Source organism: Gobio gobio, assembly GCF_949357685.1.
Source record: "Gobio gobio genome assembly, chromosome: 20".
NCBI lineage: Eukaryota > Metazoa > Chordata > Actinopteri > Cypriniformes > Gobionidae > Gobio > Gobio gobio.
Window position 1 is genome coordinate 38,688,529 of NC_137113.1, and position 23,709 is coordinate 38,712,237.

At 39.5% G+C, this 23,709-nt stretch overlaps 1 protein-coding gene across 11 annotated transcripts in view; it reads left to right on the forward strand.

The window, feature by feature from the left end:
• Positions 1 to 23,709, forward strand: part of ank3b (ankyrin 3b) — a 250,423-nt gene that overhangs the window by 102,951 nt on the left and 123,763 nt on the right. For 6 of the 11 annotated variants that reach the window (XM_079845619.1, XM_079845621.1, XM_079845622.1 and 3 more), the window contains exon 1: positions 21,428 to 21,650. The exons of 4 other annotated variants lie outside the window; for them this stretch is intronic. In XM_079845619.1, coding sequence (XP_079701745.1) covers positions 21,624 to 21,650 — 27 coding nt within the window. In that variant the 5' untranslated portion in view covers positions 21,428 to 21,623. Of the gene's footprint in view, positions 1 to 21,365; positions 21,651 to 23,709 lie in introns of those variants that run through there. One more of the 11 variants, XM_079845620.1, reaches the window with a different exon arrangement.

Consider the following 23,709-nt stretch of genomic DNA (forward strand, 5'->3'; position numbering starts at 1 on the left):
TGCTCCCGGGAGTCCTGGAGCGGGTCCGTCGACAAGGCGCCAACCTGCTTCTGGTGGGCCACGTTGGCCGACTCGGGTTTGGTTCTCGGACATCATATCTCTGCTGGCAGGTCAACCCTGGGAGATTCCTCTGAGGAGGGATCTCCTGTCTCAGGCAGGGGGCACGATATTTCACCCCCCGGCCCGAGTTATGGAACCTTTGGGTCTGGCCCCTGAGGGGGCCAGATACCTAGAGGCTGGCCTGCCGGCCGATGTGATCGAGACCTTACTCAGTTCCAGGGCTCCATCTACAAGGAGACTGTACAGCCTCAAGTGGAATGTGTTTTCCACTTGGTGTAGAGAGCGTGAGGTGGACCCAGTTAACTGCCCAGTGGCTTCAGTGCTGGAGTTCCTCAAAGATCGTTTCTCTGCAGGGCTTACCCCGTCCACACTCAAGGTGTACGTGGCTGCCATTGGGGCTTTCCACACACCGTTGGGTGATGGGCCTTTGGGTAGGCACCAGTTGGTTGTACGGTTCCTCCGTGGGGCTCGGAGGATGAGGCCTGCGGCTCGGTCCAGAGTCCCAACCTGGGACCTGGCAGTGGTTCTCGAGGGATTGGCTGAGGCCCCCTTCGAGCCACTAGAGTCAGCAGACCCAAAGAGCTTGACCCTTAAGATGGCCTTTCTCTTAGCCATCACTTCTCTGAGGAGGGTGGGGGACCTTCAGGCCTTGGCGCTTACGCCGACTTGCCTGGAGTTTGCCCCTGGCGAAGTGAAGGCCATCTTACACCCTAGGGCCGGTTATGTGCCCAAGGTGCCATCAAACGTGGTCAGGCCTTTGGTTCTTCAGGCATTTCATCCTCCGCCTCACGTGACGGCGGAAGAAGGGAGGCTTCACCTGCTCTGCCCGGTCAGAGCCCTTAAATTATATGTGGAGAAGTCTGCGCAGTGGAGGAAGCTGAGCAGCTATTAGTGTGTTTTGGTTCATCTAAGAAGGGGCTGCCTGCGTCAACCCAGACTATTAGTAACTGGATTGTCCAGGCAATAGCCACGGCCTATCAGGTGCGCAACCTGCCTTCACCTATGGCCGTGAGGGCACATTCCACCAGGGGCATGGCCTCTTCGGTGGCCCTCCTTTCTGGGGTCCCCTTGCAGGACATTTGCGAGGCGGCCGGATGGGCTACTCCACACACCTTTATTAGGTTTTATAGTCTGCACCTCCCTGCGACGCCCGGTGCTAGGGTACTCCAGTCCTAGCTGTGCCCGGTTTCCGGCTTCACACTAGGACTGGTGCTACCATCGGTGTGGCCTAGTGGGTACTCGTTCCCCAAATTCGTCGTTACCGATGCAGTGGGAGTTCCCTCGAAAGGGAACGGCTCGGGTTATGTATATAACCCTTGTTCCCTGAGAAAGGGAACGAGCACTGCATCTCGTCGCCACACCTCGGCAGGCCTGGAGCGCATGCTTCATCGCGATAACTGCCATTACTATGCCTGGGCTGCCCTATATGTACCTTCCGGGTACGCCGTCATAGTTACGTCATGACGCAACACCAATCAGGATTGGCCTGATTTCATTCATACTTCAGACGCGCTGTTGCTTAGGGAGTGTCCCCAAATTCGTCGTTACCGATGCAGTGCTCGTTCCCTTTCTCAGGGAACAAGGGTTATATACATAACCCGAGCCGATTTCCGATCTTTTCTTGTAAGTGCTGATTTCAATTTTTGATTTTCATTTTCGAATAAGAAATAATGTGTTGGTTGAACTTAAAAAAGTTGGTTTATTTATGTTATCTCAAGAAGTTTTAAGTTTAAAGCAACATTTTTTTTACAGTGTACACCAAACAATGCTATGCACCTAATACGTTTAGTGTACTTGTTTTGTACCATGCTTGAGGTGAAATGTGATATGTGGCATGTGAAGAAAAAAAATCAAAGTATCACAAAATAGAATATGTTAATTCTCCAAAAATTGCAATAATTTCCAACCAAGCTATAATTTTGTACATTTATGCAAAACGATTTATCATTTCATTTTGTAACTAAATGTTAACAATGTTTTTTTCCACAGCTGAATGCTGTGACTCACAACTCATAATTTGAGATGTGTTGGAAATCACACTGTGGTGGAAATCCTCATTAATTTCATAAACATAAAAAAAATCTTGCCCCATAAACTTCCACGTGCAGGTTCTTTACCATAAACACAATTTTGTTTGTGTTTACAAACTGAAGAGCAAAGCAAAATTGTGCTAATGTAACTCTTTGTTAAGCCTCATAATGGATTGCTTCAATTTACAGATTGAGTGAGTGCTTATTTGAATCAGTAGATTTTGCCACCAGCACAAAAACATTAACCCCTAGCTGTTAATTAATTTTAGTAGGAGTGTCTAACCGTCTTTGCCTCTTTATCTTTTTAATGTGGGTGCTTTGAGTGCAATATTGCTTCCTGCCATGCATTACTAAATGCACATGTTTTAAAGGGGGATGGGGTTCAGACCCCAGATATACACATTTGAACACATGCTGCCACCAGCAGCATCATCACCCCCACCTTTTTTGAGCAAACAAGCCAAGCTGCTTCATTAATCCCCCGTCACTTATTAAGGACCAACCTCATTTTTCACAATCTCTTCCCCCTTTTTTTTGCATTGTTTGAGGATAGAGCATCGGGCTCCCTTGGGGCCTCCGTCCCCCGCTCCTCTTGTCCCCTGGAGCTGATGGGATACAGTCACTAGATACTGATTATTTTTTGTCCCTTAATTCAATGTAATTGATGTTGGAAAGGTCATTAAATAGTTCACTTTAAAATTTAATATATATATATTTTGAAGAGTGTTTAAGCTGCTCTTTACCATACAATTCAAAAGTGGATGGATATATATATATATATATATATATATATATATATATATATATATATATATATATATATATATATATATATATATATATGTAAAGTATTATCTGTTGTGAAGGTGTTGTCCTCACATGCTTGCTATTAAAGGACATAGTTAATTATTTTGCCATCTCACTCTCACCCTGGTTCTCTTGAGATCAGACTATTCTAGTCATAACCTGACACTTCCTTTTGCTATAATGTGCTTCCTGACATTGTTTTATTTGCGTAAAGACACAGCCATCTTTTAGTCAGCCTTTTTAAAAACATTTGAACTGTTACATTAGATTGCAGAAGATTCATAACAAGCATGTTGTAATAAATCATTTAGCATATGCACAATAAGAATTTAATTATGCAGAACTTTAAGGCTTTATGTAATGTAAACGAATGAGTTAATTCACCCCCCCCCCCACAGTTGTCATGAAGGCAAAAATTAGCCGTATAGACCAAAACCACAATTTGTACCAGGCTGTAAACATGTTTTTTCTGCTGTAAAGTTGGGCATTTTAACATGGAGCTCAATGAGATTCTGCTCCCTTCTGGACCCTGTCTCTAGCGGCCAGTCGAAGAATTACAGTTTAATTCACTTCCGTATTGGCAACAAGAGAAACTGGGGGAGATTGCCGCTTGGTCCGCACGAGCACGAAGGTGCACGCGGCAAAAATGGTGTAATAATGGCAAATTTTGTAACTTTCCGTGCGGCTCCGCTAGCCTGGCTCGACCCTCCTACGTACTTCTGCTCAATTTTCATTTTCCTTCAGTACTCCGTCTGGGATTGCGGTATATTCTCTGGTTTTCTCCGATTCAATTTGAACCGGTCCAATCAGCGAACAGAGGGAGTGGCTGAGAACGATGACGTTGATGTTGTGCGCTATTGCGATTGGTTATGGCAGATCCAGAGTGGCTCTGGGCAGATCCAATAGTTTTAAACTTCAACAGAGTACCCGCCTTCAAGGAAGTTACGCTTGTCAATGGAGAGTGGCCAGACTCTCTGTACAAATGAAATGTACGAGAGTCTGGTAGGACCAGGCTACGGCTCCGCATCCGAAGATGCACAAATTTGAGGCGAATCTGGCAGAGCATGACGTCTCATATCACACGCTACCCAGTTTGCACATCTAAATGAGTTGCTTATATTTACAAAATGAGCATACAATAGCAGAAATAAGCCCTTTTAATGAAAAGAAAGGTCCATGTTTAATAAAAATGTGACTGAATGAAATGTGAAAAATGTAAAACTAGAATAAAAAAGTTGAAGAAAATTTAATCGTTTATCGAGATCGTTAATTTAGTTGTAGGCGGCAGGCCTATATGTTCTCCTATCCATATATTTTGTTCTAATGTCACAAGTAATACTCTCAAGGTTTACTGGGGTTTTACACATTTCTTGTAGTATTTAATGTAAAGTTTACTAAATTAAACATTGTCACGTGTGTACCTTACTTCTTCTCGCCGCTGTTTCCTGAGTGTTTATAACAATTACTCAGAGTTGCCCTCGGTCGTTTCAAAAAATAGTGCAACGGCGAGCGCGTCAAGTATTAACACCTCGTCCGTTTGGAGAGGAGCGTGCGCAGTTAGAGCTTAGATCGGGCTCAAAAAAATCAAGCCTGACCCTACCCGAGCCCGTGCACATTGTGACCGAGCCCGGCCCGGCACATTAACTGTAATTATGAGCCCGAGCCCGATTTAAACCCGACCATTTTTTAATACGTGGGTGTTCTGACGAGAATGAGCCTGTAAAGAGCGAAGTGGACCGGTGTGACGCTCAGCTCAATAATCTGCTTTATGCCAGCGCTCCACTTATGAACCTCTCACCGGTAAAATGACGTTCAGTCAAATCCCGCTCAGACATGACATTTATCTGTACTGTAGCCTACTATACTTGTTGTAGCCATTAAACAATGTATTTTGTTCCACGGGTTGGGTCGGGTCAATTTCGGGCTCGGGCTCGGGCAGAGAATCTAAACTCTACGCGCAGTCAGCGGAGGCTCGTGCTGCGGAGCCAGACGAAAGTATAAACAAGGCTTTATAGTGACAATCCTGACCTGTAAAATGAAAGGGAGCAGACACAGATTTTTTTTTACAAGCTTTCCATAAAAAAACAGTTACTAGTTACTAAACATATACTATAATATAATTAAATATATATTAATATATTACTTCCAAAGAAAAAGTTGTTACTTTTGAATGGCCGACAGTAGAGAAATACGTTTTTTTTTTCTTTCAATAATGGTGTAGTTACAGTATCCACCAGCAGGGGACTATGCTAGCAGCCAAACCTTGACCCCATTGATTTAAATGAGAGAGAGAGAAGCTGTGATAAAACGAGACAGAGAGCTGAAGGAAGTAGGAAATAAAAATGGGGTTAAGCCTGAAATGGAATTGGAAGAGAAGAGAGAGATTATAAAACACAGAGCAAAGAGAGAGACACGAGGCTCTCCCAGGTTCACATTTAAATCACAGAGGACAGAAAGCTGATACAGCGTAAAATAGAACACAGGAAAATCAAAGAATCATGATTAATTTCCCAGTGCCGACACACACACACACACACGGAATACAGTGTGTAATCAGCCTTTGTCTACAGGAAATGAAAGGTTTATTGTGTGTTGTATGTAAACAGTGATTAGGTCTTGAGGTGGCATGGCTGGCACAGGCTCTGTCTGTTATAGCTCATTATTTCAGCCGGAGACGAGTTTCATAGCAAGAGAGTCCCCAATGATGTCACGGAGATGTCTGCAGCTACACTTATTAAATAACTGTATGTAATTATGATGTTATCAAGTTTTGTTATTCCACATGCATTCTATTCCACCCTCCCATAATATATAAAACTTCATTCAGGACATTTCTTATATATTAACGGTAATATTGATGATTGGATGTTGTCCCAACATCTCCTGTGTCCTTCCCAAGATATAAGTTCCTCAATATACACTACCAGTCAAATGTTTGGTCACACTTGAAATAATTAGTTGTTTTTAGACAAATATCAATTTTGTGTACAAATAGAATTATAATTTTTATTTAAAATTGTATTATTTAACATTTGTGTGGATAGACAGACAGACAGACAGATCGATGGATCGACGGACGGACGGACGGTAGATAGATAGATAGATGTATGGGCGGATGGATGGATGGATGGATGGATGGATGGATGGATGGATGGATGGATGGATAGATAGATAGATAGATAGATAGATAGATAGATAGATAGATAGATAGATAGATAGATAGATAGATAGATAGATAGATAGATAGATAGATAGATAGATAGATAGATAGATGGGCGGATGGATAGATAGATAGATAGATAGATAGATAGATAGATAGATAGATAGATAGATAGATAGATAGATAGATAGATAGATAGATAGATAGATAGATAGATAGATAGATAGATAGATAGACGGACGGACGGACGGACGGACGGACGGACGGACGGACGGACGGACGGATGGATGGATAGATAGAATTTAAAATTACAATTACTTAAAACAAATAAAACTCATTGCTATATAAACTTTCCACCATGAAACAAAAAGAATTAGATTGTGATATATAAATTGTGAGATATAAACTTTAAGCTGCGCAATTACCTTATTTTTGTCATTTCGTGGCAGAAACAAGCTTCCATACATTGCAGATTAATGAAATGCCACAAAATTAGTAAACAGAAGAAAGCAGAAATGTGAATGTACTGGTTGATTAGAGATGTTAATCAGTTATTACTGACATCTGAAGGCTAAAGAGGACGTTCAGTCAGACACATTGCCTTTATCCATTAGCGCAGATCAGTCTGGGTTTATGGAGAGAATGAAGGCATGTTTCTCCAGAGCTCTTGAGAGCCGCCCACTTTCTGCTGAGCTCTGCAAACATCAGGGAGAGAGATTGGCCTTATTTTTTCTTCTGTTCTGGTTTGCAGTTCATCAGCTGACAGGGTGAGTTAGTACACACTTTCTCCTGACAGTGGACTGCGTGACCTCCTGAGCAAAGACTTCATTACTTCCCTGTGGTGTACTGTATGCACATCATTGACTGTAATGAGCAATACCTGTATCCTCACATGTATGCTTTACACGGCATATTCAATATGTTATTAAATCATACGATAGCTTTATGTATGCCCAGACTGAAATTTAAGCCATTACTCAATGAAAGTCTTCATCCTTATCATAACTCTCATAAAAATATAAATGGTGCTGACATTTTTGTGTCTCATCATGATCAAACGTCAAATCTAACACTTTACATTTATTTGCCATGTTCCAAAGCAGAATGTGTATTTTGTTTCTGTTGTTGTCTGTGATACTTTGGAATGTATTCTGGACGTTCTCTGTTTCCTACTGTACAGCTCGGCATGGCTGCTCACCAAGCATATGTTGTGATTTGGATGCTGATCTTCAGCATAGGACGTTCTTGTCTCCGCCAAGCTTCTTATTAGCTTAACCAGCAAGACTTCTGGCTAAGACTATCCTGATCCACCAGTTACACCAGTACCAGACCAGTATAGTGGTTGGGGCACCTTTATTCATAAAGCATTGCATTTGCATTTATGCATTTGGCAGACACTTTTATCCAAAGTGACTTACAGTGCTGGAGCAACATGGAGTAAAGTGCCTTGCTCAAGGACACACTGGTGGTGACCGACTGGACCACACTGGTGGTGACCCACTGGACCATCTCACCATCTAAAGCAATGATTGGTTTCCCAGCTAACAGGTTCTCTTAAATTTATGAACAAACATTTTACAGTAACATTAATAGCATGTTTGTTCAAAGTAATCTAGTCTTTAAAAATGTTCTCATAACATATTGTTGTATAAGGTGACATTTTTCCTGAAATGTTTTAGTTGGAGGTTAATCTAATATTTTTCAAATGTTGACTTGTTTCAGAATGTTCAGAGAACTGAAAATAGTCCCAAGCACGCTCTCTGTGCAAGCAGGTTGTCCCGTTGGTTATATTGACGGAAGCTAGTGTATTTTCAGGCGCTGCGTAATATCATTGCGCCACTGCACCGTGCACCCATGGTACGGCAGCAAAGTTCCTCGATTATTACGCAGGAATAAGAGAATAGTTCCTAGACATATCCGTCTAGAAAATCTCAACTTTTCATTTTCCGTCGGTCTTAGTACACGATGTAACTATACACATCACAACATGTAAATAGGAAAATGTTCGCGTTATTTTGTCACTTATTGAGCAGTAGGCTAGATGGAGCCGTTTACCTCCAGACTTTGTGCTAAGCTAGGCTAGCGGTGGGTGCGTCAGACAGAGTTATGGCACGCATGAAGATGAGAACGGTACGTGTGGGAATAATCTAACTCTGGGGGATACGGTAAATAAGCTAAAGTCCCAAAAAGTCGGCGTGTTCCTTTAAAAAGTATCATTCCAATAATGTTTGCAAAATTATAAAAGGCAAGGTTTCCTTGAAGGGTACATATCATGCCCCTTTTCACAAAATGTAATACATATCTCTGGTGTCCACAGAATGTGTCTGTGAATTTTCAGCTCAAAATACCCCCCAGATCACTTATTATAGCTTGTCAAATTTGCCTCTATTTGGGTGTGAACAAAAACGCGAAATTTTTTTGTATGTCCCTTTAAATGCAAATGAGCTGCTGCTCCCCGCCCCCCTTCCAGAAGAGGATCCTTTACGCGCTTCAAATACTCTGTCAACAACAAAACAGGCCGAATCTCACTCAGCCAAAATATCCAGTTGTGGAGTGCAGCCTTACTGTTTGAACCGGAGTCGGATACAGACTCCTTTCCCTCCTTTCCAGTCATCATGTGCAGGAAAAGTCTCAGGCTCTGTCCGTCTCTTGTAAAAAGGGATTTTAATCTCAAAGGACTAACCTTTTCAAATAAAAATATAATACTAAATCTTGGCTCAGCATCCATTCCTACTGGTTGAATCTAATCATTTCAGCAGGGGTTTCCTCCTCATGCCAAGGCAGTGATGTCATCACTCCTGGTGTGGGGGAGCTCAGACTGACGTAAGAGGGAAAAGAGCTGTTGGTCTAATTAATATCCGGTGCCAGTCAGAATGTGTGCGTCTGACGGGTGAAAGCTCCACTCTTAACTGTACAGAGAGTGCAGAAATATCCCTACCTGACTCTGATGGCCTAAGAGTATCCAGATTGCCTTGTTAAGGCACTGCTTTGGGCATCACTGTGTCGTGATGAAAAATAAGTCCTGCACTTTTCATACTGTTTTCGTACTGTGCACCTGCTGTCTTTGTCCTTGAACTGCTCATCAATGCAAGATGGGCCTTTCTACAGTGATTTTTAAGTCTTTTATCAGCACCGAACATTCGTTTTTCTCTTTCATTGGAACAGAAATGTTGAAATGCCTGATGAATTGTAGGCCGGACAAGAGCGTGTGAGTGTCTCTGACCGGTGGCGTGTGAAAAATAGAGGTTGCGATTGGGTGCCGAAGGGGCAGCTGAACCGTGAGACGTCCATCTGTGAGAACGCAGGCGATTACTTTACCACACACACACCCAGCTTTGCTTTTGACGCACAATGTGTTTCATTTTTCACTCAGATGTCCTGAGGGTTTATCAGACACAAGCTCGGTTTACAGTGTCGGAAATGTCACATTATAGTTGTAATTAATGCTGGATGTAGTGCTTAGTTGTCTTTGTTTTATTCTATATAATATACAAAATTAATGTTATTAGTTTCAGAGCTTGGTTTTGGATCAATGAGACATAAACTGTGTCTGAGGGAACAGATTGGTGAGTGAGTCGGCAGTGTTAATTATATGCACTATTGAACCGTACCAGTTTGAAAATTTAGTTTGAAGTGCATTTGAATATATTAGTGAAAATAGGAATTCCTTCTGAAGCTTCATCATGGGTTCCTAAGAGAGTTTGGATTGGGTTCAGGAACATCATGTATCTGTCTTTTTTTGAGGGGGGCGTCACTGTAAGTCCTGGCTCAGTTAGTGCCCATGGTGAGATGAGAACAAAATAAAATAAAAATTTCCCTAAAAGTAAGTTTTTTTTTTAAATGATATGTATAAATTGTTAACACTACCAGACAAAAGTTTGGAATAATTACATTTTTTAAATGTTTTTCAAAGACGTCTCTTATACTTTTATGCCCTAATAATTCTGAACCAAATTTGCTTATTCGAATGATTTTTGAAGGATCATGTGACATTGAAGACTGGAGTAATGATACTGAAAATTCAGTGTTACTATCACAGTAATAAATTGCATTTTAAAATATATTCAAATAGAAAACAGATATTTTAATTTGTAAAAATATTTCACAATATTACTGTTTTTTTACTGTATTTCAATCAAATAAATACAGCCTTGGTGAGCATAAGACACTTCTTTTAAAAACATAAACAAATCTTAATTATTCCAAAAATGCAGTTTCTGGTCTATTTTGAGGTTTTCACAAAAAATGAGTTTTAATTAAGCCCTCGTCTAGCAATCCCAATTATCCAAATAGCAATTAAACATCTAAAAGGGTCTTTGTTTTGTACGTTTTTGGAGAGAAGTACCTTTCCCTTGCCCATGAAACTGCTGCAGCTCGGTTTACGCAACAATTGAAGATATTTGAAGACATGTGGTCTTTTCATTCTGAAATGCGAGGCAAATGTTGGATCACAATAATTAGGAACCGCAGTTTCCACAAATCCCTTCACTCGATTGGGATGTTCTCTTTTATTTTGGATGGCAAGGGCAGTGATTGTAACACAGAGCGTATTTTGCAGTATTAAACACGTATATACACAGATTTAATCAGTCTCCGAAAAATCCTTCAAAAAGAACACAAAGAATGGCCTTCTCAGCTACCATAGTTGCAACTCTTGTGCCATCAGAACTGGGTGTTCAATGCACCACCGTTTCCAATTAAAAAACATTTTGCAAAGTTTTGTTCAGCCCTGATGTGTTACACCCACCCTCAAGTCATCCGAGGTGTATATTTAATATATGAGTTATATTAAAAATGTTCTGGCTAATCCAAGCATTATAATAGCAGTAATAGTTGCTCTGTTTTTGAAGTCCATAAAAAATGCATCTGTCTGTCAAATAACGTGCTCCACGCGGCTCCGGGGTGTTAATAAAGGCCTTCGGAAGCGAATCGATGCGTTTATGCAATATCCATATTTTTTTTTTTTAAATATTTTTTTTCTATGGCTCTGCATCAGCCGTCCCCGGGCCATCACTTCCAGCGAATAAGGTCAAAATACATGCAAAATGCATCATAGATATATACATAGATTCCTCATTAGTGCCTGCGCAGATCGGTTGAATGAGGCATCTATGTATATATATCGTTGATCACGCCAGTATTTTGACCTTATTCGCCAGAAGTTATGGTGCTGGAAATACTAGATGACATTCGTCTGATAAGAGGAAAAAAATTACATAAATACTGTTCGGTTTCTCGCAGAAACTGATCGTTTCGTGTCTTAAGACATCAATGTGTCACCACGAGCTGCATGATTTAATATGGATTCGTATGTCTATGTGTTTTTACTCTCATTGCTCTCATACTCTAAAATATCCCCATTGACATGCATTATACAACTATCACACTGCAACGATTGGAGTTCTTAAAAATCTTAATTTGTGTTCTACTGAAGAAACAAAGACACCTACATCTTGGATGCCCTGGGGGTAAGCAGATAAACATAAAAATTTAGTTTTTGGGTGAACTATCCCGTTAATCAAACAACTGTGGTATCATGGAAACAAAAAGTTTAACATGTTTTTCCTATATATATATTGGGTGTTGACTTGATGTGTGCCAAATTTGGTGTTATTACCAGGGATTTTAAATATGGTTCTGAGGTGATCTTGTTTTGGAAGTCGATCGACTTCAAACAGGTGTAGCTCCGTCATTTCTTTGTCCGATTCAAACAAATCATACATCATTTTGAAGGTTTTGAACTCTCTATTAAAATAACAATAACTCATTTTTTAAAATTTGCTCATTGCGACTCATTTTGCCAGCACGGGTCACATATAATCTTCTTGTATATGTCTTATATACTGCATATGGCGGCAGTCGTGGCCTAATGGTTAGAGAGTCAGACTTGAGGCAATCATGAAAAAGGAAAAATGTAGGTGGGGGTAGTAAATGACTAGCGCTCTCTTCCACCTTCAATACCCACGACTGAAGTGCCCTTGAGCAAGGCACCTAACCCCCAATCGCTCCCTAGGCGCCGCAGCGAATGGCTATTCCGGGTGTGTGTATCTTCACTACTCACTGCTCCTAATGTGTGTGCACTAACTTGGAAGGGTTAAATGCAGAGGACAAAAGCTACCGTTGGATATAATTATTGGCTTTATTGTAGATAAGCTTGAAACATCTACTAAAATCCTAGCACAGCTATGAAGGAAATCAGTTGCTGGCTTAAGAAAGCGGTCAGTTTAGCATATATATAGAGTATAATACTGGCTAGCTCTGATAAAGCTGACCTAAGGTGTGTGAAAGGAGGCATCATGAAATGCTCGGAGCCATATGGAGTTTGTGCACTCATTGTGAATAATGTAATACTTCTATATTGTGCCAGGAGCTGATGGACGGCTGCGTTCAGACCGCTGGCTAATGTGAACTGACTGCTGTTCATTAGTCCAGGCCAGATCTGCTGGGACGCCTGCCGTCTCTTGAGCTGGAGTTAATGAGCTTTTGTGCCTCAAACGGCGTTGTTCTCTTACACAGTGCTGCAAGTCAGTCAGGACAGGGATGTTTCAGTAATGATAATCAGTCCTAATGGGCTTTAAATGAGCAAAGAGTGGCACTGTACAACAGCAAGGTGGTGATGATCCTGTGATCAGCTCACAGATCGTCACAAAGTCTCTGGTGTCATGCCTAGTTTGTTCTATGAGGTCTGATGCGTATATTACAAACAAAAACTGCAAAGCTCCAATCATGCTCGACTGGTACGCAACTGCTAAAAGTCTGGGCTTTTTATCAGTTTGCTGAAACACAAAATAGTGTTTGAAACTTACTTGACGTTGATGACATGAGCATTTTTGACTAATCATTGTCTTTGCTGAAAATGATCAGGGCTGCGTTTCCCAAAAGCATCGTAAGCCTAAATTGATCGTAAAAACGATCGTACGAGTGATCTTAATATTAAGGTCTGTTTCCCAAAAGCATCGTAACTTAAGTAGCACTTGAAAATGATCGTAGATCTACGAGTGCTCTGGAGTAATCGTAAAGCTCTAAGTGTATTGTAAGAAGACAGAGTTATGAGGTCACCTACAGGACAACCGGCAGATTACACCTTTAACTTTATTCAAGTGCATTGTGATAATACTATAAGGTTTTGATTGTACTTTATTGTACACTTTTTTATTATTTTTTTTATTTTAATATTCTCATTATTATCAATGTTGATTAAAAAAACAGTTCTGCTGCTTAATATTATTGTGGAAACTGACTTTATGATCACTGGATTTTATTATTTTTTTTTTTTATGAGGGCAGGTTACAAACAAAAAAAATTATAAATACACATCTGAATTAAATGAGGATATTTATTTCGTCTTTTGTAAAGGTATCTTTTCTTGTTTTTTTTTTTCTAGTTTTTTTTTGGCCTCAGCCTGAAGGTAGTTGCTTTATATAGACGTGTTTTGATTGCTAATCCACATCAGATGACAATTATTAGGTGAAACGTTCAGAGGAAACGATTCCATATAAGGTTATATTTCAGAACTTCGCAAATGGACAGCGACTATTAAGTAGCACTTAGAGCGCGTTCTCGCGCGTTCATGTTAAGTACATTTTTGGGAAACGCACGTGGAACTGCTGCGAGTGATCGTAACTTCGCTCGTAGAACACACTCTTTAGAGCTAAGATACATCGTTATTGGGAAACCCGGCCCAGGTCAGTTACTTTAGCTTTTAGAAATGATTCTAATATGCTGATTTGATGCTCAAAAAACATTTATTATAATGATCAACACTGAAAACGTGCTGCTAAATATTTTATAATATTTATTTTTGAATACAGGAGCAGATATCAAGTTGTATGTATATATGTATTAATACCAAGGATGATTACATGAATTTATGGAAATTAATAAATAAATCTTAAATATTCAATGAGGTAACAAGTTAACAAGATCCACCAGACAATCAAGCGGAAAAACAAACTGATTACAAAAGGAACATGGGACAGAAAACAGGAAGTTTGACAAAAGTCCATAGACAAACACAGGGAATATATATCTCCATAAAATTCTTTTTTTTTTCTTCCAAAAAGTGGACCTTTTTCAGCACCCAAAAGTTTAAATCACAAGTTCACGGGATAGAACTATAAGCTAACGTGTTTGTTTCATGTTGTGAACAGTCACTAAATTTACATTTGTAGGAACACTAACGTATAATTGGTCAGGAAGCAAAGGTGTTTTAATTTTGAATTGCTTTTAATTTAGAAAGTTTTTATTTCTCTGATCGACATATGTGCATTTTAAGATGTTTGAAGGCCAGCAAAATTATTAAGTCTGTTGTCAGTAAATTATTTGTCAATTCCTGCTCTTTTCCATCACTCTTTCTTTTTCTCTCATTCTCCTTATCTTGCCCTCTCTTCCCCTCCTAAAACAGTCAACAAAACATATGGTCAATTTATATTTAGCATATTTTTTCTAAGGCACTTCCTAAGATTTTTTTTTAATTCATTCATAATGTGTACACATTCATTCATTATTAATCTTAAGCATTATATGAAGAAAACGGTGAATGTGAATGTTTCTTCTCCTCTCACATTGACAGCTGCTAATTATTACATTAAATAACGTATATTATATATATATTATACCTATTTTAAATTAAAAATGGCGAAATAAGACAAAGGTTTATTAGTTTGCCCGTTATAGTTTAACATTTCAATCCTAAAACAGCTGCCAAATATGAAATGTTTAGTTTAGCTACTTATCTCGCACTTTATATTGAGACGTTAAACCGAGGTCCTGACTCTCTGTGGTCATTAAAAATCCCAGGATGTCCTTCGATAAAGAGTAGGGGTGTAACCCCGGCATCCTGGCCAAAATTGCCCATTGGCCCCTCTCCATCATGGCCTCCTAATCATCCCCATATACTGATTGGCTTCATCACTCTGTCTCCTCTCCACCAATCAGCTGGTGTGTGGTGGGCGTTCTGGCGCAATATGGCTGCCGTCGCATCATCCAGGTGGATGCTGCACATTGGTGGTGGTTGAGGAGATTCCCCCTTCTATATGTAAAGCGCTTTGAGTGCCTAGAAAAGCGCTATATAAATGTAACAAATTAATTATTAATTTATGACCGTTTACTAAGCGTTGCGCTGGAATTCGCGCTCCGCTGCTTCTGTGAACATAAAGCCCGCCTACTTTATTTTGATTGGTCATCTTAAATATTTTGACGTTCTGTGACAGACACAGTCACAGACCGCAGACAGCTCAGATGAGAAGATCTTGGTGCTGTGCAATATCATTGCTGCATTAAAGTTATACTATATTACTAGGCAATTATTTCACAACATGTATAGCCTACACATCGGGAAAATGCAGATGTCCGGATTCAAATTATTGGCCGTCATTACTTAAAAGAACACTTGTTTATTACAAAAAACGGACTTAAATTCTGGACCTTTGGCAGTGAGGGGTGGTTCGTTCGAACCCCCTGAACCCCCTTGCCTACGGGGATGTAAAATATAGACAACATAAACTTTTAAGTATTGAATTATACAAATTTAAAATTTTTAATAATTCTCAACACAAACTCAAACTAATTTCTTGAACTATTTCCTGTAGATGTTTATAGTATTTCCTGTATAGTTATGAACTGTTTCTTCTAGATTTATTTAATCAAAAATGATCCTAATCATTGAATTAACTTGAGTAATGTTCGAACTCATTCTCGGACTCTTGGCAGTGTGGTAAACATTGGCCTTCTGGGTGTGTGTGTTTGTACGGTTGTGTGGTTCTCTGGAGATCCGTCAGAGCTTTAATCCAGATGTACACAGTGTGTGAAACCACATCTCACAGAATCATGTGTTGTACAGATCTAGAAGTTCGCACAGGAGCACAGGGCAACAGACGCAGCTGGACTGGCCCACAGATGCTTCGTGTGTGTGTGTGTGAAACATAAAAATATACTAGTGTTTTGTTTTGTTTTTTTAAAAAGAAAAGTGAAATTAGTTCTGAGAAAAGAATAATTTGTTTGCAAATGCAAATGCAAAAAAAAAAACAGATGTGCAATATGTGATTTATATGTTATTTTCAGCAAACTCAAAGCACCTTGACTTGGTGGATGAATCTCATCTCAAATACTGGGGACTGTGATGCATACGGTCCCTTATAGCCACCATGAAATCAAAGTCGACAATTCTTATTTGTATGCCTCATTGCTGTATTTATTATAAGTGATTTATCTGTGCACATTATCTTTTTTTTATTCATGTTCTCTCGTAATCTTTAATCAAAATAACCTCCCCTATCTCTTGCAGCAATCTCTTTTCTGATGACATGTTTACTGGCACGAGGGCAGGACAACCTGTCAATCACATGAGATCGACTAATAGCAAATCACTACCATCCAATCAATTCCAAAATGGACAAAAATAAGCCCCGCCCTACATTTTTTTTTTTTGTTTGTTTCATTTGGATATACACTCACCTAAAGGATTATTAGGAACACCATACTAATACTGTGTTTGACCCCCTTTCGCCTTCAGAACTGCCTTAATTCTATGTGGCATTGATTCAACAAGGTGCTGAAAGCATTCTTTAGAAATGTTGGCCCATATTGATAGGATAGCATCTTGCAGTTGATGGAGATCTGTGGGATGCACATCCATGGCACGAAGCTCCCGTTCCACCACATCCCAAAGATGCTCTATTGGGTTGAGATCTGGTGACTGTGGGGGCCATTTTAGTACAGTGAACTCATTGTCATGTTCAAGAAACCAATTTGAAATGATTCGAGCTTTGTGACATGGTGCATTATCCTGCTGGAAGTAGCCATCAGAGGATGGGTACATGGTGGTCATAAAGGGATGGACATGGTCAGAAACAATGCTCAGGTAGACCGTGGCATTTAAACAATGCCCAATTGGCACTAAGGGGCCTAAAGTGAGCCAAGAAAACATCCCCCACACCATTACACCACCACCACCAGCCTGCACAGTGGTAACAAGGCATGATGGATCCATGTTCTCATTCTGTTTACGCCAAATTCTGACTCTACCATCTGAATGTCTCAACAGAAATCGAGACTCATCAGACCAGGCAACTTTTTTCCAGTCTTCAGCTGTCCAATTTTGATGAGCTTGTGTAAATTGTAGCCTCTTTTTCCTATTTGTAGTGGAGATGAGTGGTACCAGGTGGGGTCTTCTGCTGTTGTAGCCCATCCGCCTCAAGGTTGTGCGTGTTGTGGCTTCACAAATGCTTTGCTGCATACCTCGGTTGTAACGAGTGGTTATTTCAGTCAAAGTTGCTCTTCTATCAGCTTGAATCAGTCGGCCCATTCTCCTCTGACCTCTAGCATCAACAAGGCATTTTCGCCCACAGGACTGCCGCATACTGGATGTTTTTCCCTTTTCACACCATTCTTTGTAAACCCTAGAAATGGTTGAGCGTGAAAATCCCAGTCTGGCACCCACAACCATGCCACGCTCAAAATTGCTTAAATCTCCTTTCTTTCCCATTCTGACATTCAGTTTGGAGTTCAGGAGATTGTCTTGACCAGGACCACACCCCTAAATGCATTGAAGCAACTGCCATGTGATTGGTTGATTAGATAATTGCATTAATGAGAAATTGAACAGGTGTTCCTAATAATCCTTTAGGTGAGTGTATGTTGCAATAGGGAAGAAAAGACTATCGCAACTTCTGTTTCATGCCGACTTTAACAGCAACCCAAGAGATAGGTCAGTATATTGATTGACCTGACCTGGAGAGGTCAACACCTTGATTTCATCCTATCTAACATAGTCCTACACAGAAAAACTCTTGAGCCTGTAACACAGGAAGACAACATAAGGGGTAAATTCACTACACTGTTCCAAATTATTATGCAAGTGACATATCAGTAGGATCTTAGTACAACAAACATTCAGATATTAGTTTTATCTTTGTATCTTCTTGACACATTCAGAGTGTTTGTTTGTTTGTTTTATTTCTCATATCTTTTTAGATAACTGGTATCGATCTCAGACAGGCTTGTTAAATAGTTATCCAGGTCTTGTTGGGTAAATGGAAACCCTACTTAAAGAGGTTGTTCCACTTTATTAAGCATGTCACTTGCATAGTAATTTGGAACAAGTGTATGGCACTATTATTGTGTGCTGTATTTCAGCACAAAACTCAAAACCCACTCGTTGTATAAACACTAGTCTATATCACGATTTGATTTAAGTGTATTGACCTGCTTTTTTATGTATTCATCAAAAATCTGATAAATTCCATATAAGAAACAACCAATTCCTTTTCTAGGGCAAGTAGGGTGAATTCCGGGTGATTGGGACACCTTTTGCCATTGAGATGACTTGGAAAAAGTGTCCCAATCACCCTGAATTCACCCTACTAAATACAGACTGTATGAATTTGACTGGGCAATTTGTTCTTCATTAATTCCCCCCAAGATCGATTTTGAATTCCTGCTCATTTTCATTTGTGTCCCATAGATAATTGTGACCAAATTTGTCGCTTTGAAGTGTTGCCGTTTGAAGTGGTGGATTCGAAGGGGACAGAGTGTACTCACAATTGATTGTCCAGAAGCATAAAGCCCTGTTTCTAAACATTGACCACTAATTGTTTAAATGGAAGAAGTGAAAATGGAGAGGTCTTGGCAGGAAGTGCTCCTTTCATGTGGTGGAGAGTAAGAAATGAAAATTAGCTGATGAATGTTATGTTGATGCACTTGTTCACTGCGCACACGTTTCCAGAGTTAAAAAGGAAAAAAAAGAGCCAAACAATGAATGGTAAATAGATGAGTTAGCTGCTGTGTCATATCCCGTCTTCTCATACTGTGTGTTTGTGCAAAGACAAACTCTGTTTCAGGGCTCATGTCCCCTCTGCAGTGAGGTTGGGTTGCTATGGCAACACTGCGCTACTGGGACGTATAGATCCTCAACTTGTGTCCCACAGTATATAATCACATGTTTTTGAGGTTTGTGTTCAGTAAACAAACATGAGCGTCTGTCTATGACATTCAGTGGATTGGAATCGATTTCATGATTTGATACTGGTCTCTGGTTTGTGGGCTATTGACCAATAAAAGCTACTCTCTCTTTATCACAAACGTCTTTTCTGATCATTTAAAGGCGATTTGTGTATTTCTTGTTAAAATACTTGTTCTTACTTGTAGAGACAACTGTTGCTTTATCAAAACGTTGCTTTGTGCGAGACACAAGAACACTAACTCGGCCAATAGTGTGAGTTTGGGGCGGGACTTTCTAGTTATTTTACCAATGGCAGACGGGTTTGGAAAAAAATATATTATTTTTACTAATGACCCTTCGCTAACTTCACTTCCTTTTACTGTTACTTTAATTTTTAGAATGTTCCAAAGAAATTAATTGGAATGATTTTTCCAGTAAAATGGTTAAATATTATTCTTACATGGGCTGCAATGAAGTTATATTGCAAATTATATTTAGTTTATCTTCTTTTTTATTATTATTATTACAATGGCAAAACGAAGGCTGACACATACACTACCATTCAAAACTTTGTGGTTGTGGTTTGTGGATAAGATTTTTTTATATTTTTGAAAGAAGTCACTTACACTCACAAAGATTTGATCAAATATACAGTAAAAACAGTAATATTCTAATTTAAAATACATTTTAACATGTCATTTATTCCTGATGGCAAAGCCATTTTCTGCTGAAGAAAAATTTCTTAATATTATCAATGTTAAAACAGTTATGACGCTTAATGTTTTTGTGGAAACCATCATAATTATTTTAGGATTCATTGATGAAGAGAAAGTTCAAAAGAACAGCATTTATTCTATTTATTGAAATATAAATATTGTGTTACATTATTAATGTCTGAACTGTCACATTTGATCAATTAATCCTTGCTGAATAAAACCTACCTTAAACTTTTGAACTGAATTGTAGTTTAATCCATAGCATACACTTCAACATTTATTTAAGGATATGGAAAAGAAAATAATAAAAAATAATAGAAAAGAAAATTTACAGTGGCCACAAAAAGTATTTGCCCATTTAATCCGCAGTTAAAATATATAAATGTATTGGCCAAAATATATAAAACATTTGTTTGTTTTAAAGAAATATAGGACAAAAAAACATACAAAACGAAGTTTGTAAGGTTTCAAAAATTTAAACAATAAATATATTGTTTAAAATGAACACATGGTTGTCAAACTTATGGGACATGCTTATTTGTTCATATGCTTATAAATATTTGTTAAATGCTTATTCTGCTGGGACACCTGTGTGAACCTGAGGGGAACTGACTGAATACATTCCCGATAAATTACCTTAAGACCGCTTGGTTGAGAATGATTTGAAAAATGCGTAAATTGCATTATAAATAAATGCATTATTTGTTTGATATCTAATGCATTGAAAATCAGACATTTTAAGCATCCAAAAGTATACAAATACTTTTTGGTACCACTGTATATCCTCTCTGGGTAAGTGACTCAGCAAAAATGTTTTACCATAAAGTTGTATTTGAAACTATTTAAACACACAGGTACATTTCTGGTGCACAATTGACACATTTCAACTTAAATCAGCCATTTAAGATGCATTGTTTTTGACGGTATAATGTAATATCAAGTGCCTCTTGCTTTCATCATTTTGATCGTAAACTGGGAATAGATTAGGCTATTTCAAAATCCACAGTGAAATACAGTCAGTGGCATTGATTTAATTAATGGGATGGGCGACTGGAAGGGCACGATTGTAGGAATGTGTGTGTGTGTGTGTGAGTGTGGCAAGAGGGGCTGGGGTTGGCTGGTGGTGGTGGTGTAATGTTGCTGATGCGGGCAGAGACTGCTGCAACCTCCCAGAGAAACACGAGCAAGAGAGAGAGAGAGGGATAAAAGACAAGGGCAAACTAGTCCAGTCTAGTCCAGAGGCACTGAGGTGCTGATTGGCAGAGCCCTGATCAGGGCAACACCGCAACCGCTCATAATACCTGGGGAAATGCCCCCAAATCCCCCTTAAGCTGGGCTGCTGTACTCCAGCATGGCTGACTGGCTCCTAACAGTAGCGGCGGGTTGAGTTGTGCTGAATCTGGCTGCCTGTGCCGGGGTATTTGTGCAGCGGAGGGAACGGGAGGGGGGTGCGTAAAAAGAGCTGATAAGCAGGATGACAATAAGACTCGAGCAGGACAGATTCCAGTCGGGGAGGCCTGCCGCACGGAGGGGCCCGTTGCTATTTCGGTCCACCAGATCATGATTACACTCAGCCAGGAGAGAGACCACTAGTGCCTACAAATATGGTAAGTGCCGTCCCATCCGAGCAAGTATGTGGAGCTGGTTGGAGCAGAGGGTGACAGCTGGGAATGGGAGTCGGCTAACTGTGCTAATGTCCCGCATCCGTATTGATGATATAGTGGATTTGTGTGGTGTGTGGGGTAGAGCATTGCGGCGGGACGGTCCAACTTGCTTTTCACATAGCATCGTAGTATCTCAAAGTTGACAAGGACATGTGCTTTCACCTTTAATGCACCTCCGGAGTGGCCGATACCAACTCTAGCTCATTGATTACCGGGATCGTTCAAGACTGCAGGGCAAAAATTACAATGGAGGATGGAATAGATGTAGAAACAGTAAGTCTTATCTTTGAAACGACATAAAAAGGTTGAAGCTGTTCTGCTGGTGTTTTTGGAGCATGGTTGGAGCGTAATGGTGCATTGCCCGAAAGGGCTCCGGTTTCACCTGACAGTGTAACAGGAAGACAGTGTGATCCAATTAGGTATGCAAGCTTTTAATTTAAATTGATATACATCTGAACATATGACCTTTAATGTTGAGTTCATTCAGGGCAGGGGCTGATTTTGTGAATCGGATTGTCAATCAGGTTCTGGGAGTGGAACTGTCGTGGCATGTTTTGGACTGACTACCATGGTTCTCTGGGATAGTGGTTGACCGAAACAGACTTTTGACACCTGCCAACGGCCATTGACTTAAGAAAATGTACCAGCCATAAATATTTTTTACCGGCCATGAAACTGTTCTGACAATAACATTTTACATACCAGTGAAAATTCACAATTCTCTATTCCAGTTTCGATAACACAGCTAAAAATAATAGCCTTAATAATATACATTTAAAACATTGTTAAAGATAAGTAACAGTAGTTGTCAGGTAGAGGCATTAAATAAAGTAATCAGAGGTAAAATAACACTGAATAATCTTCACTGTATAAATGAAACATAAATTAATCCTTATTAAAGTTATTCAGTCAAGAGCAGTGAATAAATTTGTCCTCGTGCTTTGTTGTTCGATTAACGTTAAAAACACAGACAGCAGCTGTCACTTTTAGACCTAATGCACGGATCCAATACACTGATACTAGTACACATCTTTCTCTACTGTTTCTGTTCACTTAAGCCATAACCGACTACTGTATGTTTACTAGGATACGCTCAGAGACGCGCATATTTGACATATTTTTGAATTTGTCCATTCAAGCGCAAGAAGTCGTGAAAAAGAGTGCAATCAATTCAGTATTTGCACGCTGTCTAAAGCTTTCTGGGTGCGCACTTCAGATGTGTACGCACACAACATTTTCCACACAATGCGCAAGTAACGAATTGAGTTCCCTTTTACATCTTCTTGCACTTGAATATTTAAATGGCCATGGCTTAAACTCTTGTGACGATGTGGCGCTGGGCTGTCAACTGTCCCGAGCGTCATTCACGTTTGTTTATGTTTATGTTCATGTTCTCACAACATTGCATCCTTAGAATGCATAAAAATGTTACCCGCCAACCAGCGATTAACACCATTTCATATACACACCAACGCTGTTTATTACTTGCATTTAAGTGTTAATTATTGTCAAATACAATCGTGATATTTAATGCAAGATTTTAATGAACAAAGTTGCCTAAGTTAGTGCAAACTTTGATGCATTTTTTTCTGGTCACATTCCAATTAAAAATATAATATTTTAACAAAACTGCTTCACTACTTATTAATATTTGAAAAACTTTTGTCTGTTACATCAGTCATGTGGTGCAACCAACATGCAGAAGCATGCAGAAAAAAAATAGGAAATTATTTAATAGAGAAGCCCCTGCAGAACCTCATGAATATGCGTGAAGGTCAATAAGCATCTCAAAATATAATTTGACCTTTTTATGACAAAGCAATTCTAGTTCAGGTTCTAAAATGTCATGTGGCGCAACTCCCCAAAAATGTATTATTCATAATATTAATTAAACAAACTTTTTATCGTGAAAAATGTATTTTGATAAGGGTGTGTACAGTCACATGTACAGTATTTAAGGGTGTATGTCATATGTATGTAAAACTTAAAAAATATGTGTTTAAAAAAAAAAATTTTCTTTATCATGGCAACCGTCATTGACCCTAATACAAATAATCATAAAATGGCCAAATGTTGTCAGATATTTGTTCTGTTCTGGCCAGTACATCGATCTGTCACTATTCTGTGGCATAGTGTTTTTACAGTTGTCAGTTGTTTTTCTGATTTGTTGTTCTGCAGTTGTCAGCGTGAACTAACTTTGTAGGCTGCTCTCCCATGGTTTGGCCTGCATGAGGATTTCCTCAAAGCATTTACAACGTCTTATTGAAATGCATCTCGACAGCTGCATGAAGTGACCCATACACCTCACAAATTGTCTGAGAGGAACACTGAC